Raw genomic sequence first — 16363 nt, forward strand, 5'->3', positions numbered from 1 at the left:
GCAGACTTCATTTTGGTTAAGATTATTCAACAGATAAACAATATTGTCATTTCTTCAGGTGCCATTTTCCTTGTATTCGATCTGTCGTCAAAGAATCGTATCTTTTCCGTTAATTCCTTACGACTACTTTTCATCTTGTACATCGTCGTTATATCATTTGAAAACGAGTACTGATGTAAGAATTCATCATGGTTTTAAACGCTAAAAAGTATCGATTATCAAACTCGAATTGCTAGTTGGGACTTCTTATTCCACATTATCGACCGTGATAGATAACCGAAGATCTGATTAATTGTTGATTTGAACCATTTTGATCAACCGATATGCCGAATTTCTTCAATTCCATCCTTGATTCTGCATGACGTCATATGTATGGTCGTCCCTCGGTGGTGGCTGCACCAGCGAGGTATTTAGTTCGCTGACGAAAGGATTTGTCGAATGGAATGGATTGCTGGGATTGGTTTCGGTCGATCCATAATTGATCACCTGATTTGTATCTATCTTCTCTTGCTGCACATACGTATACTGATCCACAGCTGGCGGCTGCTCGTAATCGTTCCAATCGGTTGGAGCTCCGCCCAAAGACGGTTGCTTCTGAAAATAAATAAACAAGACCATTAAAATCAAGCGCAAATCAAGTTGAGAATGCCAGTGCAGACAACTAAATTTACGTCAGTCTCCATCAAAGCAGCAAGTTAAGGTGAAGTGAAACACGTTGAGGAACTTGATCAACGTCGATAAAGACGATCTTTCTAAATGCCTACGTTGCCGACGTTTGTTTTTATATTGACAGCCGTGTCGAACTATATTGGGTATTGTACCAAATGGCATACTCTATCTGTCGTTTTCGTACAATAATAATAAAGAAATCGAAGTAAAACTCCAGAAATCCTCTGGATTCATGCTTTCTGGGGCCCTAATTGACTGCAGAGGGACCCCCTGCGCCATCTGTGATTTCCAGGTCAATTAAATCTTCACTCCGAGACGTCGTATTACCATCGTTTTGGCATAGAAGCGTATACAACACTTTGTTTGCCTTTATCCCGTTCAAATGCGAGTTTATCGATTATCAGAGTGTTCTAAATTGTCGTAAAATTGTCCTGACACTTTCGATTCTCATATTAGAGCCTTCGATAATTGTATATCCATTGAAATATGAGGGCTCGACGCCATTTTGGTTCTGGTCTGGGCTGAGTTAAAAAATTTTGTTATAAAATCCAAATTTTTAATGTGTCAGGACAACTCTTAGATGATCAGGAGTGATGTGTCAAAGTTTCGGACAGTTTGGTCTATTACCCTTAAAAAACAGTGTTGTATTCGAATCGACTAATTTGAAGGGTGTTTCACTTCACCTTAACGTCATTTTAAGGTGAAGTGAAACCCCCTTCAAATCAGTCGATTCGAATACAACACTTTTTTTTAAGGATATTAGACCAAACTATCCGAAACTTTGACACATCACTCCTGATCATCTGAGAATTGTCCTGACACATTAAAAATTTGGATTTTGTAACAAAATTTGTTAACTTAGTCCAGACCGGAACCAAAATGGCGTCGAGCTCTTATATTTCGATCAATATACATTTATGGAAGGCTCTGATATGAGAAACGGAAGGGTGAGGAGAATTTTACGAGAATTTAGATCACTCTCGTAATCGATAAACTCGCATTTGAACGAGATAAAGGTAAAAAAAAGTTTTGTATGCGCTTCTATACTAAAACGATGGGAATACGAGGTCTTGGCGTGAAAATTTAATTGATCTGGAAATCACAGATGGCGCAGGGGATTCCTCCGCAGTCAATTAGGGCCCCAGAAAGCATGAATCCAGAGAATTTCTGGAGTTTTACTTCGATTTCTTGATATTTATTGTACGAAAACGACAGGTGAAGTATGCCATTTGGTACAATATCCAATATAATTCGTCACAGCTGTCAATATAAACACGAACGTCGGCAACGTAGGCATTTAGAAAAATCTTCTTTATCTATGTCGATCAAGTTCTTCGACGTGTTTCACTTCACCTTAAGGTGAAGTGAAATCCCCTTCAAATCAGTCGATTCGAATACAACACTTTTTTTTAAGGATATTAGACCAAACTATCCGAAACTTTGACACATCACTCCTGATCATCTGAGAATTGTCCTAAATTGTTGCTAAAAGATGTTGCGAGAATTGTCCTGAATTGTTGCTAAATTCAATGTATTTGTCGAAAACTTGTCCGCCATTTTGTTTTTTTTTTTAATATTGACTTCGGATTGTTAGTCACAGACCCCAAAAACGCCCTAGTAACGAGTTTCAACTCAATTGGAAACCGTTTTCTATTTTTGTCGGGTCTTTTGAGATCTGACTCCACTGTGCGCCAGTTACATGTGCACAGATCAGTTTATACAGATTCATCGCAACGATTGATCATTACGTATTTAGCCACCTTTAGTCATATACTAGCATGACATGAAATACAAATACTCGCTTACCACAAAATTGGTCTGGACGGTCTGTGGTGGTGGCGGTACCGGAGGTTTGGACTGGTTAAGTTCGTCTAAAGGGTTCCATGCTTTCTGCTCTTCTAAGTTCGGATCTGCCCAGGGTTGAAGTTCACCAGAACAAAATATCGCGTAAAAGATTACCCCGAAGAAGTGAACACAAGCAGCCATGATGAAAACGTTTCTCCAGCCCTGTGGATCCTGCAAAATATATCGATGTGTTTTGTAACCCTTTGCGATTGTGATGAACTGAAAATGAAATTAATAAAATCCGTACAAGAAATGTGTAAAAATCATTGTTCATTTGTAATATGCGAGTTATTTTAGAGTTTTTGGCTCTTACTCATACCTCACTTTCAGCAGCGCTTTCAGACGTCTTTTTGTTAAAGATGATCGAACCACTGCTAAAAGACATACTCATACCTTGTTTTATGATCGCTTTTACTTAAAAGACCGCTTTTACAAAATGCAATATTACAACGTCGGAAAAATGTAACGACTGCGTTACGCACATGCGCTTCGCATAGGCAGTGCTTGCGTTTTTCGTATGCCAAAAGATCAGAGTCTGCTGAACTTTGCCGCAAAAATGGAAAGCGAGTTTGACAGAGTAAAGTCGGAACCAAAGCTCAATTTCTTGGTTAGCCAAGAACGACACAAATTCGATTTAAAAACTCCCTAGTATTTATTTGATGCACTGCATTCACTTCACGAGCTTTTACTTTGTGAAAAATGTCTTTAATGAATTTCATTTTTCATGTACGATTTTGACAACTAAAAGCTATCAAAATTTGATGTATGATTCTGACGGCTAAAAGCGGTTTATAAGTCCCCCTAACTACTTTTTGGGAATCGCCGCTCACTTTTATTCTAAAAGCACTCAAAGAGAAGCTTAAAAGAGGGTATGAGTAGGTATTGCTGCTAAAATATCTCTTTTATAGCTTCTTTCAAGACTTTTCTATGAAAGTGGTTTAAAAGCGGCACATGAGTAGGGTCCCTTTTAACAGTGCTCTCAAATACATCTTTTAACACTAAAATTTAGATATGAGTAAGGGCCTTAAATGTACAAAAACGTATTCGAATACATATAATTCCTCAATTAATTATAAAAGGAGCGCAAATCGCTTTTGCTTCATAAGTAGTATAAAACAACTACATTTGCTAAATACAATAAAACTATCATGTCATCCAAACCTCTAATTAAATATTTTTCTTCCAAATGATACAATACATATTGCTTCATATAAAATACGCGTACATCTGTTCAAAAAATTATAATTTCCCTCAAAATCATGTGTGTTGTGACGATGCACCCCGTGGGCGATCGTCCTAGGGACTTTATATTATCTTTAATTACTGAGCGGCATTAAATAATTGCCTAAGGGAGTGAAACTGTAATTGATTTGATTTTATTTCATCAACCTTTCGTTTCAAAACGCTCGAGGCCGACGAGGCAAATTATTATGTTGACTGCCTTTTATTTCTTATAGTTCATAAGTTACGTATATATTAGCCGTTAAGGGCGCTCACCACTCTAGCGATTTTGCAGGGCCTCACGGGGACAACGATTCCGAACGTATTTCTAAACCGATCGAGCTTAACGAGTGCTCATATCGAAGATGAAATGTTGACCTGTGTTTATATGGGAGCGATTTTCGATAAGTGGTCATTTTCATATAAAAAAGTGCAACGACATAATTTCAATGCCCTTTTACCTAGGAAGGAGGTGCTCGACCGAAAATCGCTCCCATATAAACACACGTCAACATTTTATCTTTAAAACGAGCACTCGTTGAGCTCGATCGGTTGAGAAATACGCTCAAAATCGTTGTCCCCGTGGAGCACCTTTTTCAGGATTTTCGAGTTTCTCGAGAGGAATTTTGGCATTCCTTAGCAACCGTTGCCGACTCTAGGCGGAGCGTCCAACTGGCGTGTGCGTGCGGCCGGTGGTCACACACGTTTCGGCGCCTAGTCCAGAGGCATCTAGCCGTTGTGTGAGTCCTATACGTGCAAAATACGCACACATTTTTCGCCCCTTGCTAAACACCGCCCATTATGCGTCGCGTCTCCCTCATCCGAGCGAGAAAGTACGTTTTGGTTACCTCCCCCGAATTCGATACTAATGCCATCTAGCGGTGGAAGTCATCGTCCCCACTTTGGTGGTGAACGCCGTTAAGAAGTCCTCGTGATGAGACGGATGCGGGCAAGAAGAATCGTCAACATACCAGACAACTGTCACGAGACAGGAGCGTCTTCGAGGGACCTCTGGAATAGCAACCACGGTGGCAACCCCCTCTCTCCCCTCTCTCCCCGCCGCCCTCCATAGATGCTGGAGTCCCGCGGAGTAGGGCCGTGCTGAGCCAACCTCGGCCCCGCTCTTTATTGCAAGGGCCGGCCCATGACGGCGCCGCTCCGTCATCGCGTCCGCACCCGAACATTCGGCCCGTCACTGATGGCGGGAGGAAGGCGCTTTACTGGTGGCCCTGACCCCCCCCCCCCCGCGCTGTGACCTATGACTCAAGGGAGTCCTTACAAGGGCAGCGAGGGGGGGTTCCATTTGCATTACCCTCCTGCATCGAGGCTAGGGCGCGGTGTTGCAGGGCGGAAGGGCCCATCGATCCCCTCACCCTGGAGGAGCCACATCGGGGGATGCCGGCACCCCTGGTCACACCGAGAGGAAAATTTTTGGCTCAAGGGGGTCCAGGACTGGCGTCACCAGATCCCTGAAGAGCAACGCCCCTGGACTTCACTCCCGCTGACGTCGCGCCCCAGCTGCGAGCCCCAATTGAACTGCAGGCGCGACCTCAAACCCAGTGCGCGAACGATCGCGCAAGCCGACTCACGTCGCAATATTCGAGAAATCTATTGTAGCCTGCGTAGAGTCGGTTAGCAACCGGGACGATAAAAGCGTCGACCGAAAGGCGTGAGGTCGCGGCTACGTCATCGCTCGCCGCTCCAAGAGTCGCCTCGAAAGCAGCGGCTGGCGACTGCGCAGGGGCGTGTCACCGAGGGGAGTCACGATCGTGACGACGGGTCCCATGAGGGAAGCCGGCCGACCCCATCTTCGTCACTCTGGCGGCCCTGCCTGCAGAGGCGGGCCCACAGTTAGTCCTGGCGGCTAGAGGTGAGCCGGCCGCAGGAACACCAGAACTAACCGGACAGGAGCCGGGCCGGAGGACGGGGCCTGGCATTTTTCCCCGGTCCCGATCGGCACGGCGGCGGATCGGCATCGGCATGCTGCGTCCTGGCAACGCCCGCTTCCGGCCAAGTCACTGCGTCAGAGAGCGGACAAAAAAGTCCGGGCCATAATTGCCCGGCGCTCGGGACGCCTGACTTCCGGGCCAGGAGTTTGACCGGTTGCCGCCGAAAAACTCGGGTTTGCTTAAGTAACCCGGGTGGACTGGGGAACCCTCTGTAAGTATTTCAGACGGCTGCTCGGGGAGAGAGCGGCTCGCCAGGAGCCCCGATGGACCCACCATCGAGGACGGGCCTGATCCCGGAGGAGCGTGTAGCGCGCTCCACCACCCTTGCCACCACGACCCCATCCCGCACCATCCATCAAGCACCAATTAGCGCTTCGCGGTGCGCGAAGATTTCCGAAATTTGGGTGTCAGAGGAGCGCTTGAGCCAACCAATGACCGGAATTAAAGATTCCGGAGTTATCGCCCGAAATCCTACATCTAGCCGGACTCCAAGAGCTCCGGCCTTCTGCGCCCACGGACCGTCGGACCGGACGCATCAACGGCTGTGCTTTCTACGTTTCCTGATTTCCTGTACGCCGAGCCTATGTCGCAGCCCCGTATCGTCACCTCGAGGAGTGCGAGAGAGACAACAGGTTAGTCGGCGAGCGGCGGCGATAGCCCTGCTAAAAGTAAGTGCCTGTTTTCTGAGGTCGAGGGGAGCCATTTAGAGAAAGATTGCAAAGATGAAGTAAATCTTCTGAGTAGAGTAGATTATCGAATCCGTTCAGATTGTTTGATTTCCTGTGTTTCGGTCGGATTTTCTGCATAGTTTTGGAGGAATTAGAAGGCCAGGTTATTTAGCGACTTTCGTTCGCGCCCGGTGAGTAATTTTTTTTTTTTCTCTGGCGTAAATCTCGTGCCAGCGGCAGGTTTGGGAGACGCCTAGGCGGCTTGTTCGAAAATCCGTGCGGGCGAGTAAAATTGGGAAATCGGATTTAAGTCTCGTGCCGGCGGCCGGACTGAGAGTCATGGAGGCGGCCTTTCCGTGGTTCCGCTCGGGCGAGCATTCGCGTTTTGTTTGATAGGGGTTAAGAATCCAACGGGTAGGAAAACCGAGGAGAAACAGGGAAGTTCTGGTCACGATTGCCTTGTAGAATAGGCTGAAGGCTCCCCGGATCAAGGCTAAGTGTCGTGTCCGAAACTGTCCGCGTTTTTCTTTTTCTGAGTTTAATGAAATTGTAGTAAATTTTCTAAGCTTTCGAACCGTGTGCAGCGAATTATATTGGCCGTAAACTTCGAGCGATCGCGAGTAATTTCAAGTTTCCTCGCGAGTTGTGCCGAGAGAATCATTGTATCGTACGGTTTTTCCTTTTCTTTTTTCTAAGTTCCCCGCTGTAGGAGGCAAAGAAGCCGCACGGCGACCGCGTGGTGTATAGTAATGGATCCATGTCTCATCCCCTGTCACTATTCGACCGAATAAACCGTCTCCCTCATCGTTGAAAAATTGCTGAAACTGCAATGCAACGCCAACTCTCTCCTCTTTATGTTGTTCTAAAAGCAGGCGTGGATCCCATCTTGCACACACTTTTAGACCCAAGTCTTCAAAAATGATCCTGTGAAATGTTCCACGGTTTATCTCAATATTCGGAGGCAGTTGATAAAAAATGTCATCAAGCGTAAGGCGCCAATCAGAATCCAAGATCCTTCGAACATACTTGGCAACACACGGAGTGCGTGAAGTCGAGGGCCGGCCTTTTCGTTGTTTATCGCGCAATGTTTTTCTCCCATCAGTGAATAATTGGCCCCAACGAGCAGCCATTGATCTTGACATAACATCTTCACCTTACACGCTACACAACTTGCGATGAATTTCAGTCGGATTTTTGCTTTTCCGGTTAAAAAACAAATAACACCACGAACTTCACAATCGGCAGTATGAGCGAGTGGAGCCTCCATGGCGACTGGGACGTGATTGATCTAGCGATGAATGCACGCGCACAGGGATTTTACAGGGTTTGCACCACACACAAATATTCACTCCAAATTTCAAACGTTTCCCACCAACCCAACGGGTTTAAAGAAATAGTGAACCTTTCTTTTGAGACACCGCTTGTAAAATAATTTTCTGAATACATGTTTTTGGATAAAAGGCCACTTCTGAAGCCCTTTTCTTTGTTTCGTATTTCAAATTGAAGTATACTTACTATACATACATTACGTATATATTTCGATTTGCATTTGTTTTCTCAAAAACTGAATTACTATTTAGCTAATATTAAATAACACCACCAAGAGTGCATACCTGCGATATTTCACGATTCGTTACTCTTTTGCATTGATTCACCAGCATTAGATATGGATTGTTACTTTCAACATAAATTAAAATATTTCGTTTCTCTTTCAGTCAGATCATTGATGTTGCGCGTAAAAGAATTGCATTACTCAGAATACTAGTCTACAAATATATATTTGGCGTACTGACTGTGTTGAACGAATTAACATCCGAGTTCAACATATCTTTTGGAAGTTGGAGAGATGTCACCGGAAATAAAGACCTCTGCGAAGCCAAGGTACAGGTTCTCTTCAGAGAACTCCATTCTTTTACTCTTCATCATTCCTACACCTTCTTCCAAATTCTATTCAAAATTACTAACCTCTCACAAAACTCGATATCCACCTTCCAACAACCACCGTCGAATTATAATTCCCCATAATTCAAAACCGCAAAGCATTAGCTGCCCGTGCTCAGTAAGGCAAAGCGCACCTTGCAAGTAAAGAATTTCTTGTCAACATTCTACAATTGGTACGCAGACATATATTATTACACTTCCGCAGGCCGCTAACGAGCGGCCTCCAATGCCCTTGTTTCATCTCGCAACATTCTCTTATCACAGCGTATCAAGACACTTGGTAGAGTTTCGAGCCAAATATATTTGAACGAGAAACTCGTAGTGTCGAAAGGTGAGCGAAACGCGCCTTGGGCGTTTGAATTTCAACGAGACGCTACCGAGTTCTTTTTTTTAATTTACCCGACTTAGATTAATAGTATGTACGTGAAGATATGGCAGATTCACATTTTACATACGCTCAGAATCGTTATAGTTTCTAATCGTCGTCGTCGTCGCCGTCGACTCTTAAATCGAAGTAAATATATATTTCGCACACAATAATAGGACACATTTTTAGACAGTCGACATTCGACACCGTTTCTTGCGGAACGAGTACGAACCATAGGTATCCCACCTATAAAAGTGATATGTGCCGCGAGCACGATATCAGCTTCGGTGCAAACCTGCGAGTCTGTTCCTCGCCGGCCTTACTAATTCTCGGTCAAACAAGTCATAGCGACGGTTTCTGAAAAACGACTTCAGGTAAGAAGCAGCAGAAACAGTACGGACGACTCCGATCGGTGCCGTCATTCGCCCTTTAGTATATCAGTAGGACCAAAATCTGTAAGAAGGATTGAATCTCAAAACGGACACTGTACAAAGGGAATAAACATCCCATTTTCGCAAACCCTCATCTTATTTTCTACCGAGTGAACGTCCTGCCATTCTGCACCCAGCCTATCTCCCGGCGAACCGGAACCTGTCCACGAGGAACCAGAAAGCAGCTCCAGCGGGGAACCCGGGCAGACGAGCGGACAACCGAGGAGCGGGTCTGGCCGATAGAAGCTGGATCGGCGCTTCGACAGCGGAGGGCGCAGGTGTAATGGCCATTCCAAGGCTGGGCGACAGTAAGTCGGTAGATGACACCCCGAGGATGCAACGCGCGGAACCCCAGTTCATTCTCTCGGGGCTCGGACCCCGCGCCTAGGAACCGGAGGGCAGCCACCCGGGACTGAGGTTCGCAGCCTCAACAAGGCTCTGACCAGCCCCGGGGACGCTCGCATCCCTCCGTAACTTCGGTCTATCCGGCGGATGCCGCGGCATCCTCGAGGAGCTCGGCATATCCGTCTCCGAGCTGGGGAAGCACGCCGGACCTGTCGAAACGTCGTACACCTTAGTGACTTCCTCACCGCAGCAGCATGTAGCGGCCCCCCTTCGGAGTCCACCCTGACAATCCCGGCCGAGGGCGGGGACTCCACCACAGCCACCTTACGGAACCAGTCACCAGAACGGACCAACCCTGAGGCGTGTCTGCAAACAACAGTATCACCGTCCCTGACTCCGGATAGCGTGTGGCGGCAGGACCAGCTGTTCACCTGAGTTCCCAAGGTAGCAATCAACCCGCCGGCCTACAGACGGTGCCAACAGCTAATCGAGAACCTCCAGGACTAGAAAGAATAAGCAGCAGGCCTTTTCCGCAGGTGCGCCCGAGACCGAGTACTCTTGACAAGTCGCGAGACGTCCTCTTCATTTGCCCGCCACGTCGATAAAAGGATTGGATTTTTGTAGAAAAACGGTTTCTTGATGTTTTTGAAATTGCTGAAGTCAGGTTTAACATTAGATTTTATTCACGCATTCCATATGCTCGCACACATATTTCGCGCCATTTCCCGAGCGCCCTATCGCGCCGACTCCCTAGCGCTCTCTGCGCGAGTTGATATGGGGCGTTTCCACCTTCAGTCTTCTTCTAGATCTCTTCAATCGTGTCATTGAACGAAAGTGGTGCGATCCTTCCCCATCTGAAAGTTTGCGAGGTTTCTTGTCGTACCTTGTGTGCGGGATTTCGAGTATTGTGCCCATCCGGGTGTGACGTAGTTTTTTAATTTTCTTCGAAAACCCTAAATGGAAGGGACCATCAATATCCGATGGGAGGGGGTCATCAGCGAGCCCCCTCCATAACAGACAACTATTACCTGTGGTAGTGAGAGAAATGACGCTCTACACCACCAACCTTAGGTTCGCAGCGGGTACGAAGGGAAATCTTGTCCACCCATTGGTGGACATCCGGGTGTAATGTAGTTTTTTAATTTTCTTCGAAAACCCTAAATGGAAGGGACCATCAATATCCGATGGGAGGGGGTCATCAGCGAGCCCCCTCCATAACAGACAACTATTACCTGTGGTAGTGAGAGAAATGACGCTCTACACCACCAACCTTAGGTGCGCAGCGGGTACGAAGGGAAATCTTTTCCACCCATTGGTGGACAACACACGACCGCACTCAAGGTACCAGGTGGACTGGATGGTCATGACCCGTCCCAGTTAAAGGCTCTGCCGAGCTCAATGTACAGAAACTAAATGTATGCAACACGATCTGTGTCTTACAATCCTTACTCTAGGCACATCACTCAGGTTCGTCCCATTTGTACGTACGATACTCACTGCACTCAACAAAACTCAGAAACTAACTAAACTTGTTTTTGGGGTTCCTTATCAAAACGCAGGTCATGTTCCAAAAAGGGGGGGGGGGGTGATCCTTCAATTGGGCTCCCTCCGAAGGGTCCCTGGGTAATTACCAACATGAATTGTCTCCGTCACACACGCTTTTGTAAACTTAAATTGGATATGTTGCCAAACGTTATAGTATATTTTGCCCCATGTATGCGTATGCACACATCTATTCCAAAAGTTATATTTTCTCTTAAGATCATGTATCTGAATAAATGTACACAATCTTCTATTTCATGTAACCAAATTAAAAACTAAATTTAACGAGATAAAGAAAAAATTAGATGTGCATGTATAGTGTGGGGCAAAATGTACTATAACTTTTGATAACACATTTGATTTAAATTTTTCTAAAGAATTAAAGTACTGAATTTGGCAAAAATAGTTCATTTCTACTTCTTATAAAGAAAAAGCGATATATGCTATTTTTATATTTGAGAAGGGAAACATGAATACATCTAGAGAAGTTATTTTATTCCTAAGGTGTTTTTTTTTATTAGATTTTTTAATTTAGAAAAGTCATTCATGAACCCGCGCGGACATATTTTTTGTATTGAATAAATAATAACTGACCTCAGTCGTTTTGCAAATATATATGTATTCGTCTAAAATTATTGTATGCTACTTGTTTTTTACTTTTACTGATAAAGGAATTTTTGTCTGAGTACTATACGTTCCACACATTATCAGACACCATTACATCTCAATCATATGCAATTCTGTATAACTGCATATGGTAAAGCACATAGTTGTATACAATTACATATAATTGTATACAATTATTTTTCTTGGATATACAGTTTTAATTTGGCGTTCGGTACACTGCACGTCTGGTGTCCGTAACAATAAAGTGATGTACAGGTAACCCTCCTATAACACGGTAGTTAGGTTCCTAGAAAATGCCGTGTTGTGTGAAACCGTGTTGCATGAGACCCAGAGCTAGTATAAAAAGGGGGGTTACATTCCAAAAACTTATTAAAAACAAATATTTTTTTAATTCGACATAAACAACTTAATTTTTATTAAAAATATAAAAGTATATACAACACAAAGTATAAAAAAAATATTTTAATCTAACGCAACCATAATTTAATGAATTTATTCGTCGTCACTGCTCAGTATAATCAACCGAGCACGTTTTTTCGGTGGAACGATATCGCCTTCACTTTCAGAACTTTTTTCTCTATTTAAAGTTTTTGTATGTTTTCCCCTCTTAAAAAAATCTGTAATCGAACTTTGCTTGCTGGTTCTTACTAGGTCATTGTAAATTTCGCGGTATGGAGATAAACAGTTTTGCAGCTCCCTTTTGAATTTTCGACTTCGTTCCGTGGAAGGGTCTGTATTCAAGAAAAATGACTCGAGATTTTCCGCTAAGCATAGGCCTTCTTGTATTTTTTTTCGTATCTTTAGGACAGCAAGCCTCGCCGCGGCTGTAGAACTACAATACAGTGTTGTATGGACAAACGATTTGCAGTTTTCTCATCACGTTATAGCGAAACCGTGTTATAGGATGCCGTGTTGTAGGAGGGTTCCCGCAATTTACGAATCGTGTTATAGCGAAACCGTGTTATAGGAGGGTTACCTGTATTCAGTTTTACCGCCCTGACGAATTTTTGATAAAAGTTGCACTTGATCTCGCTGTAAACATTATAACAACAGGAAGAAACACTTGTACGGAACATTAACTTTACCTTATTCCTTGTGATGTATTCCACAAAGAAGGGCACCAGAAGGCCGGCAATGGTACCGATACCGTTTGACATTCCCATTAAGATGCTGGCATATCTGGGCGCAATGTCAAGATGATTAACGTTGAAACCGGAAATTGCGAAACCACTGCAAGCCACACCAATCGCCAGAGCCAGTGTACCCGCTGTACCGTTCCTGTGAGTGGTAGCATTAGCCAAAACCAGGAAGAATATCGCCTCCATGCCAAAGCCACCACAGTTGAAGACCTTCCTGACATTTGTCGTGGACATGATACCTCGTTTCCTAAGATGATCCGCCAGAAGGCCACCGCATGGAACGATAATGGTCATGAGCAAATGTGGAAGTGAACCTATTACTCCAGTCTGAAAATTCAAATCGACTCGTATCATATGGGCATAATGGTTCGTTAACGATACTTTGAACTTATGATTACAGTTCAAGATGATGCAACATTTTCTTCTAAATTTACATTGCTTACTTATTTACATCGGTACACGTACATGAAGGAAAAACTCTCACAAGAAATGAAACTTTAAAGGTAGTAATGCACGACTTTATACGTGTTAATTCATTTGCTGAACTTTCTTGGTATCAGAATATAATGAAGGTTAGGTGTTAGGAAAGGCTGGATGCGGTATAATATTTTGAAAACAAAATATTTTTGAGAAAAAAGTTTCAGGCCAAAGTTTCCCGCTTGACCTTGAGTGGAGGGGTCAAGGTGACTTTAAGATCAACGTGATTTTTTTTAATGAAATACCCCATTTCTTATCAGGCAGTGTTCGAGTTAATGGTGACCCACTGAACAACAAACATAACAGTTATGTAACTTAAAACTAAGAAATAACATAACGTTTGTTACAATGTAATAACCTAACAGTTATGTATCATGGAGCTAACAGGTTTCATAACATTTGGTATCATATCTTTATAAATGTAGCATAACTTTCTTACTCTCATCTTACATTATGTTACTGTTCTGATATTACTGTGTATATGCAGCACATATTTGTAACAAAACGGAACTGCATGGGTGCTAACTGTCATTTATTTTATTACATCATCGTCATTGTCATAATTCATCGTAAAATGTCACAAGATTAATATATGTCATATTTTGTTTACTACTCGTATGAAAAAATGTGACTTTTAATTCATACGCGCATATACATTATAAGTAATTGTCTTAGTTCCAAAAATCTATATGCGCTATACCTATTTTGACGGATGTGAGTCAAATTGACTCATTAAATATTTTTAAAGTTGCTCGTTTTACCCACATGTAACTTATTTCTTGTCCATAGAAATTTTTTGTAAACAATCAGATTCGATAGTTTTCATGTTCAAACTTGTCAATTTACTAGTTAGATATCTATTGCAAGCTTGAACTTTCAATATTGTGAAATTATTTGTTGCGTCTTTTTGTTGAAGGCTTTTATGAAAGCTCTGACAAAAAATTCTTCGTGTTCTTCCATTTCGATTTCTGGATTATTATCGGAGAGAAGAATGAATTTTTGGTAACACTAAAAAAAATAAATTTTATAAATTATTTTTGAAGAATTTTTGCGTACCAAATTTCAGAATTTATTTACAGATGTATTTACGTATATGCAAATAAATATTTTAGTTCTAGATAAGGGTTGCTATTATGACAAAAACTGTAAGAGATCTTGAATAGCGAAAAAAACTGACCCAAATAAGAGGAAACCAATCAGATATCGAATTCGATGCATCTGATACTAAACTATATGAAGTAGAGAATCAAGCTAAAAGGATTGAATTTTCGAGCAGGGAAGATGAAGATCTTCATCATACAGCTCCTAGAAAAAGAACAGCTTGTTTTCTATCTGAAAGTGAATCAAGTGCTAGTGAAAGTGATCGTTATATAACTCTTGGCAAAAAAAGAGTACGATATATTCCCGATTTTGAAACCGATAGTGAATTAAACCCTGCAGATAGATCCGATAATGAAGAAATTTCAACGCAAAGTGCTGCTGATGGGACATTATGGGAAACATTGAACGATTATAAAAATACTGGTAGATTTCCCGGTCATACCAAATTCAAAGACGTCTCAGGGCCAACTTCCTACTCCAAAAGAAATATTATACTTGGTACTGTACAGAGTGCTTCCAGAATATATATGTAACAATTGTTTTGAATAAAGTTTCATTAAAATAAAATTGTATTTTTTTGTTTAACTCAATTTTAATGTTTGAGTCAGATTGATTCATTTCAGGCAAAATAGGTATACACCCAACATCTGGCAATCTAGTGTTAAACTGCGATTACTTCGAGTTGTGGAACCGGGACTAAACCCGACAGATGGCACCGTTGGTCGATTATAGTATCAAAAAGCACGAATCCAAGGGGTTTCTTCGGTTTAACTTCGATCTCTTTATAATCGTTCTAGTGAAATGACGTATGGATGGGTCTACTACAGATAGATCCGATAATGAAGAAATTTCAGCACAAAGGTCTGCTGATGGGACATTATGGGAAACATTAAAAGATGGTAAAAATACTGGTAGATTTCCCGGTCATACCAAATTCAAAAACGACTCAGGGCCAACTTCCTACTCCAAAAGAAATATTATACTTGGTACTGTAAAGAGTGCTTCCAGAATATATATGTAACAATTGTATTGAATAAAGTTTCATTAAAATAAATTTTTTTTTTGTTTAACTCAATTTTGATGTTCGAGTCAAATTGACTCATTTCAAGCAAAATAGGTATACACCCAACATCCGGCAATCTAGTGTTAAGAAACGATTTTTTCTCATTTCTCCTAACTCTTTCGGTAAAATATTGAGTAAACGTATCGATATGTTTAGAATATACAGATTTTTAATTAGAATGCTTACCTCAACCATCGGCATGTCAAAAGACTCGTGCATAAAACGAGCTTGGAAGAGCACTAAAAGATAGAAGTTCCAAGATCTGCAGAAATTTGCTACGATAATGGCATAGACCGGCATAGACGTAAGGAACTTTTTCCAAGGTGTGTTGGCGAATGTCGGCACGAATACTTGAGTTTGACCTTGCCCAAGAGAATCCTCGATATATCGTAACTCGCGAGCTGATATGCAAGGATGTCTGGATGGTTTTTCAAAGGCCAACCAGAGCCAAAAGCAATACCAAATTAACCCACAAACACCTGAAATAAGAAAAAGATGACAGTAAAAATCATGGGAACACAATCGATCCATCCACTCTTTTCTATTAATCACTAGTCAAATTTCAAAGTGTATTATTGTATCCACGAAGCTAGAACTAGGTTCCAGATCTCGGCTGCAGATGCAGCCCGTCCTATTTTTCTATACTAGTTACACTTCTTTTACTATGTTACAGTCAAACACCGAAATCTGAAGAATGTCGACTTTCACCGGTGAATGTCAACATTCACATAGTCGCTTCGTGTATGTCCGAAATATTTGCTAAATACCCTTATTTCTGAGTTACACCGGTAAATGTTGACATTCACCGGTGTGTGATGTTGACACACACTGGAGAGGGTGCGAATGTACAACAATGTAAAGAAATATTCGATCTTTCACCGACGTATTTGGTATCTGTTGACATTCACCGGTGAAAGTCGGCATTCTCCGATTTCGGTCATTCACGGTAACAACTATACTACATATAACTTCAGTTTA

General features: G+C 42.5%; 1 protein-coding gene across 1 annotated transcript in view; it reads right to left on the minus strand.

Annotated features, from left to right (window-relative positions):
* Positions 1 to 336: 336 nt before the first annotated feature.
* LOC105694998 (vesicular glutamate transporter 1) overlaps positions 337 to 16363 on the minus strand; it is a 37419-nt gene continuing 21392 nt past the window's right edge. The window contains exons 5-8 of the mRNA XM_012416208.1: positions 15572 to 15864; positions 12691 to 13071; positions 2476 to 2685; positions 337 to 594 (exon numbers count right to left, since the gene is read on the minus strand). Coding sequence (XP_012271631.1) covers positions 337 to 594; positions 2476 to 2685; positions 12691 to 13071; positions 15572 to 15864 — 1142 coding nt within the window. The remainder of the gene's footprint in view (positions 595 to 2475; positions 2686 to 12690; positions 13072 to 15571; positions 15865 to 16363) is intronic.

The sequence above is a fragment of the Orussus abietinus genome, unplaced genomic scaffold (genome assembly GCF_000612105.2).
Source record: "Orussus abietinus isolate OABI.00-Male unplaced genomic scaffold, Oabi_2.0 scaffold228, whole genome shotgun sequence".
NCBI classification, from domain to species: Eukaryota; Metazoa; Arthropoda; class Insecta; order Hymenoptera; family Orussidae; genus Orussus; species Orussus abietinus.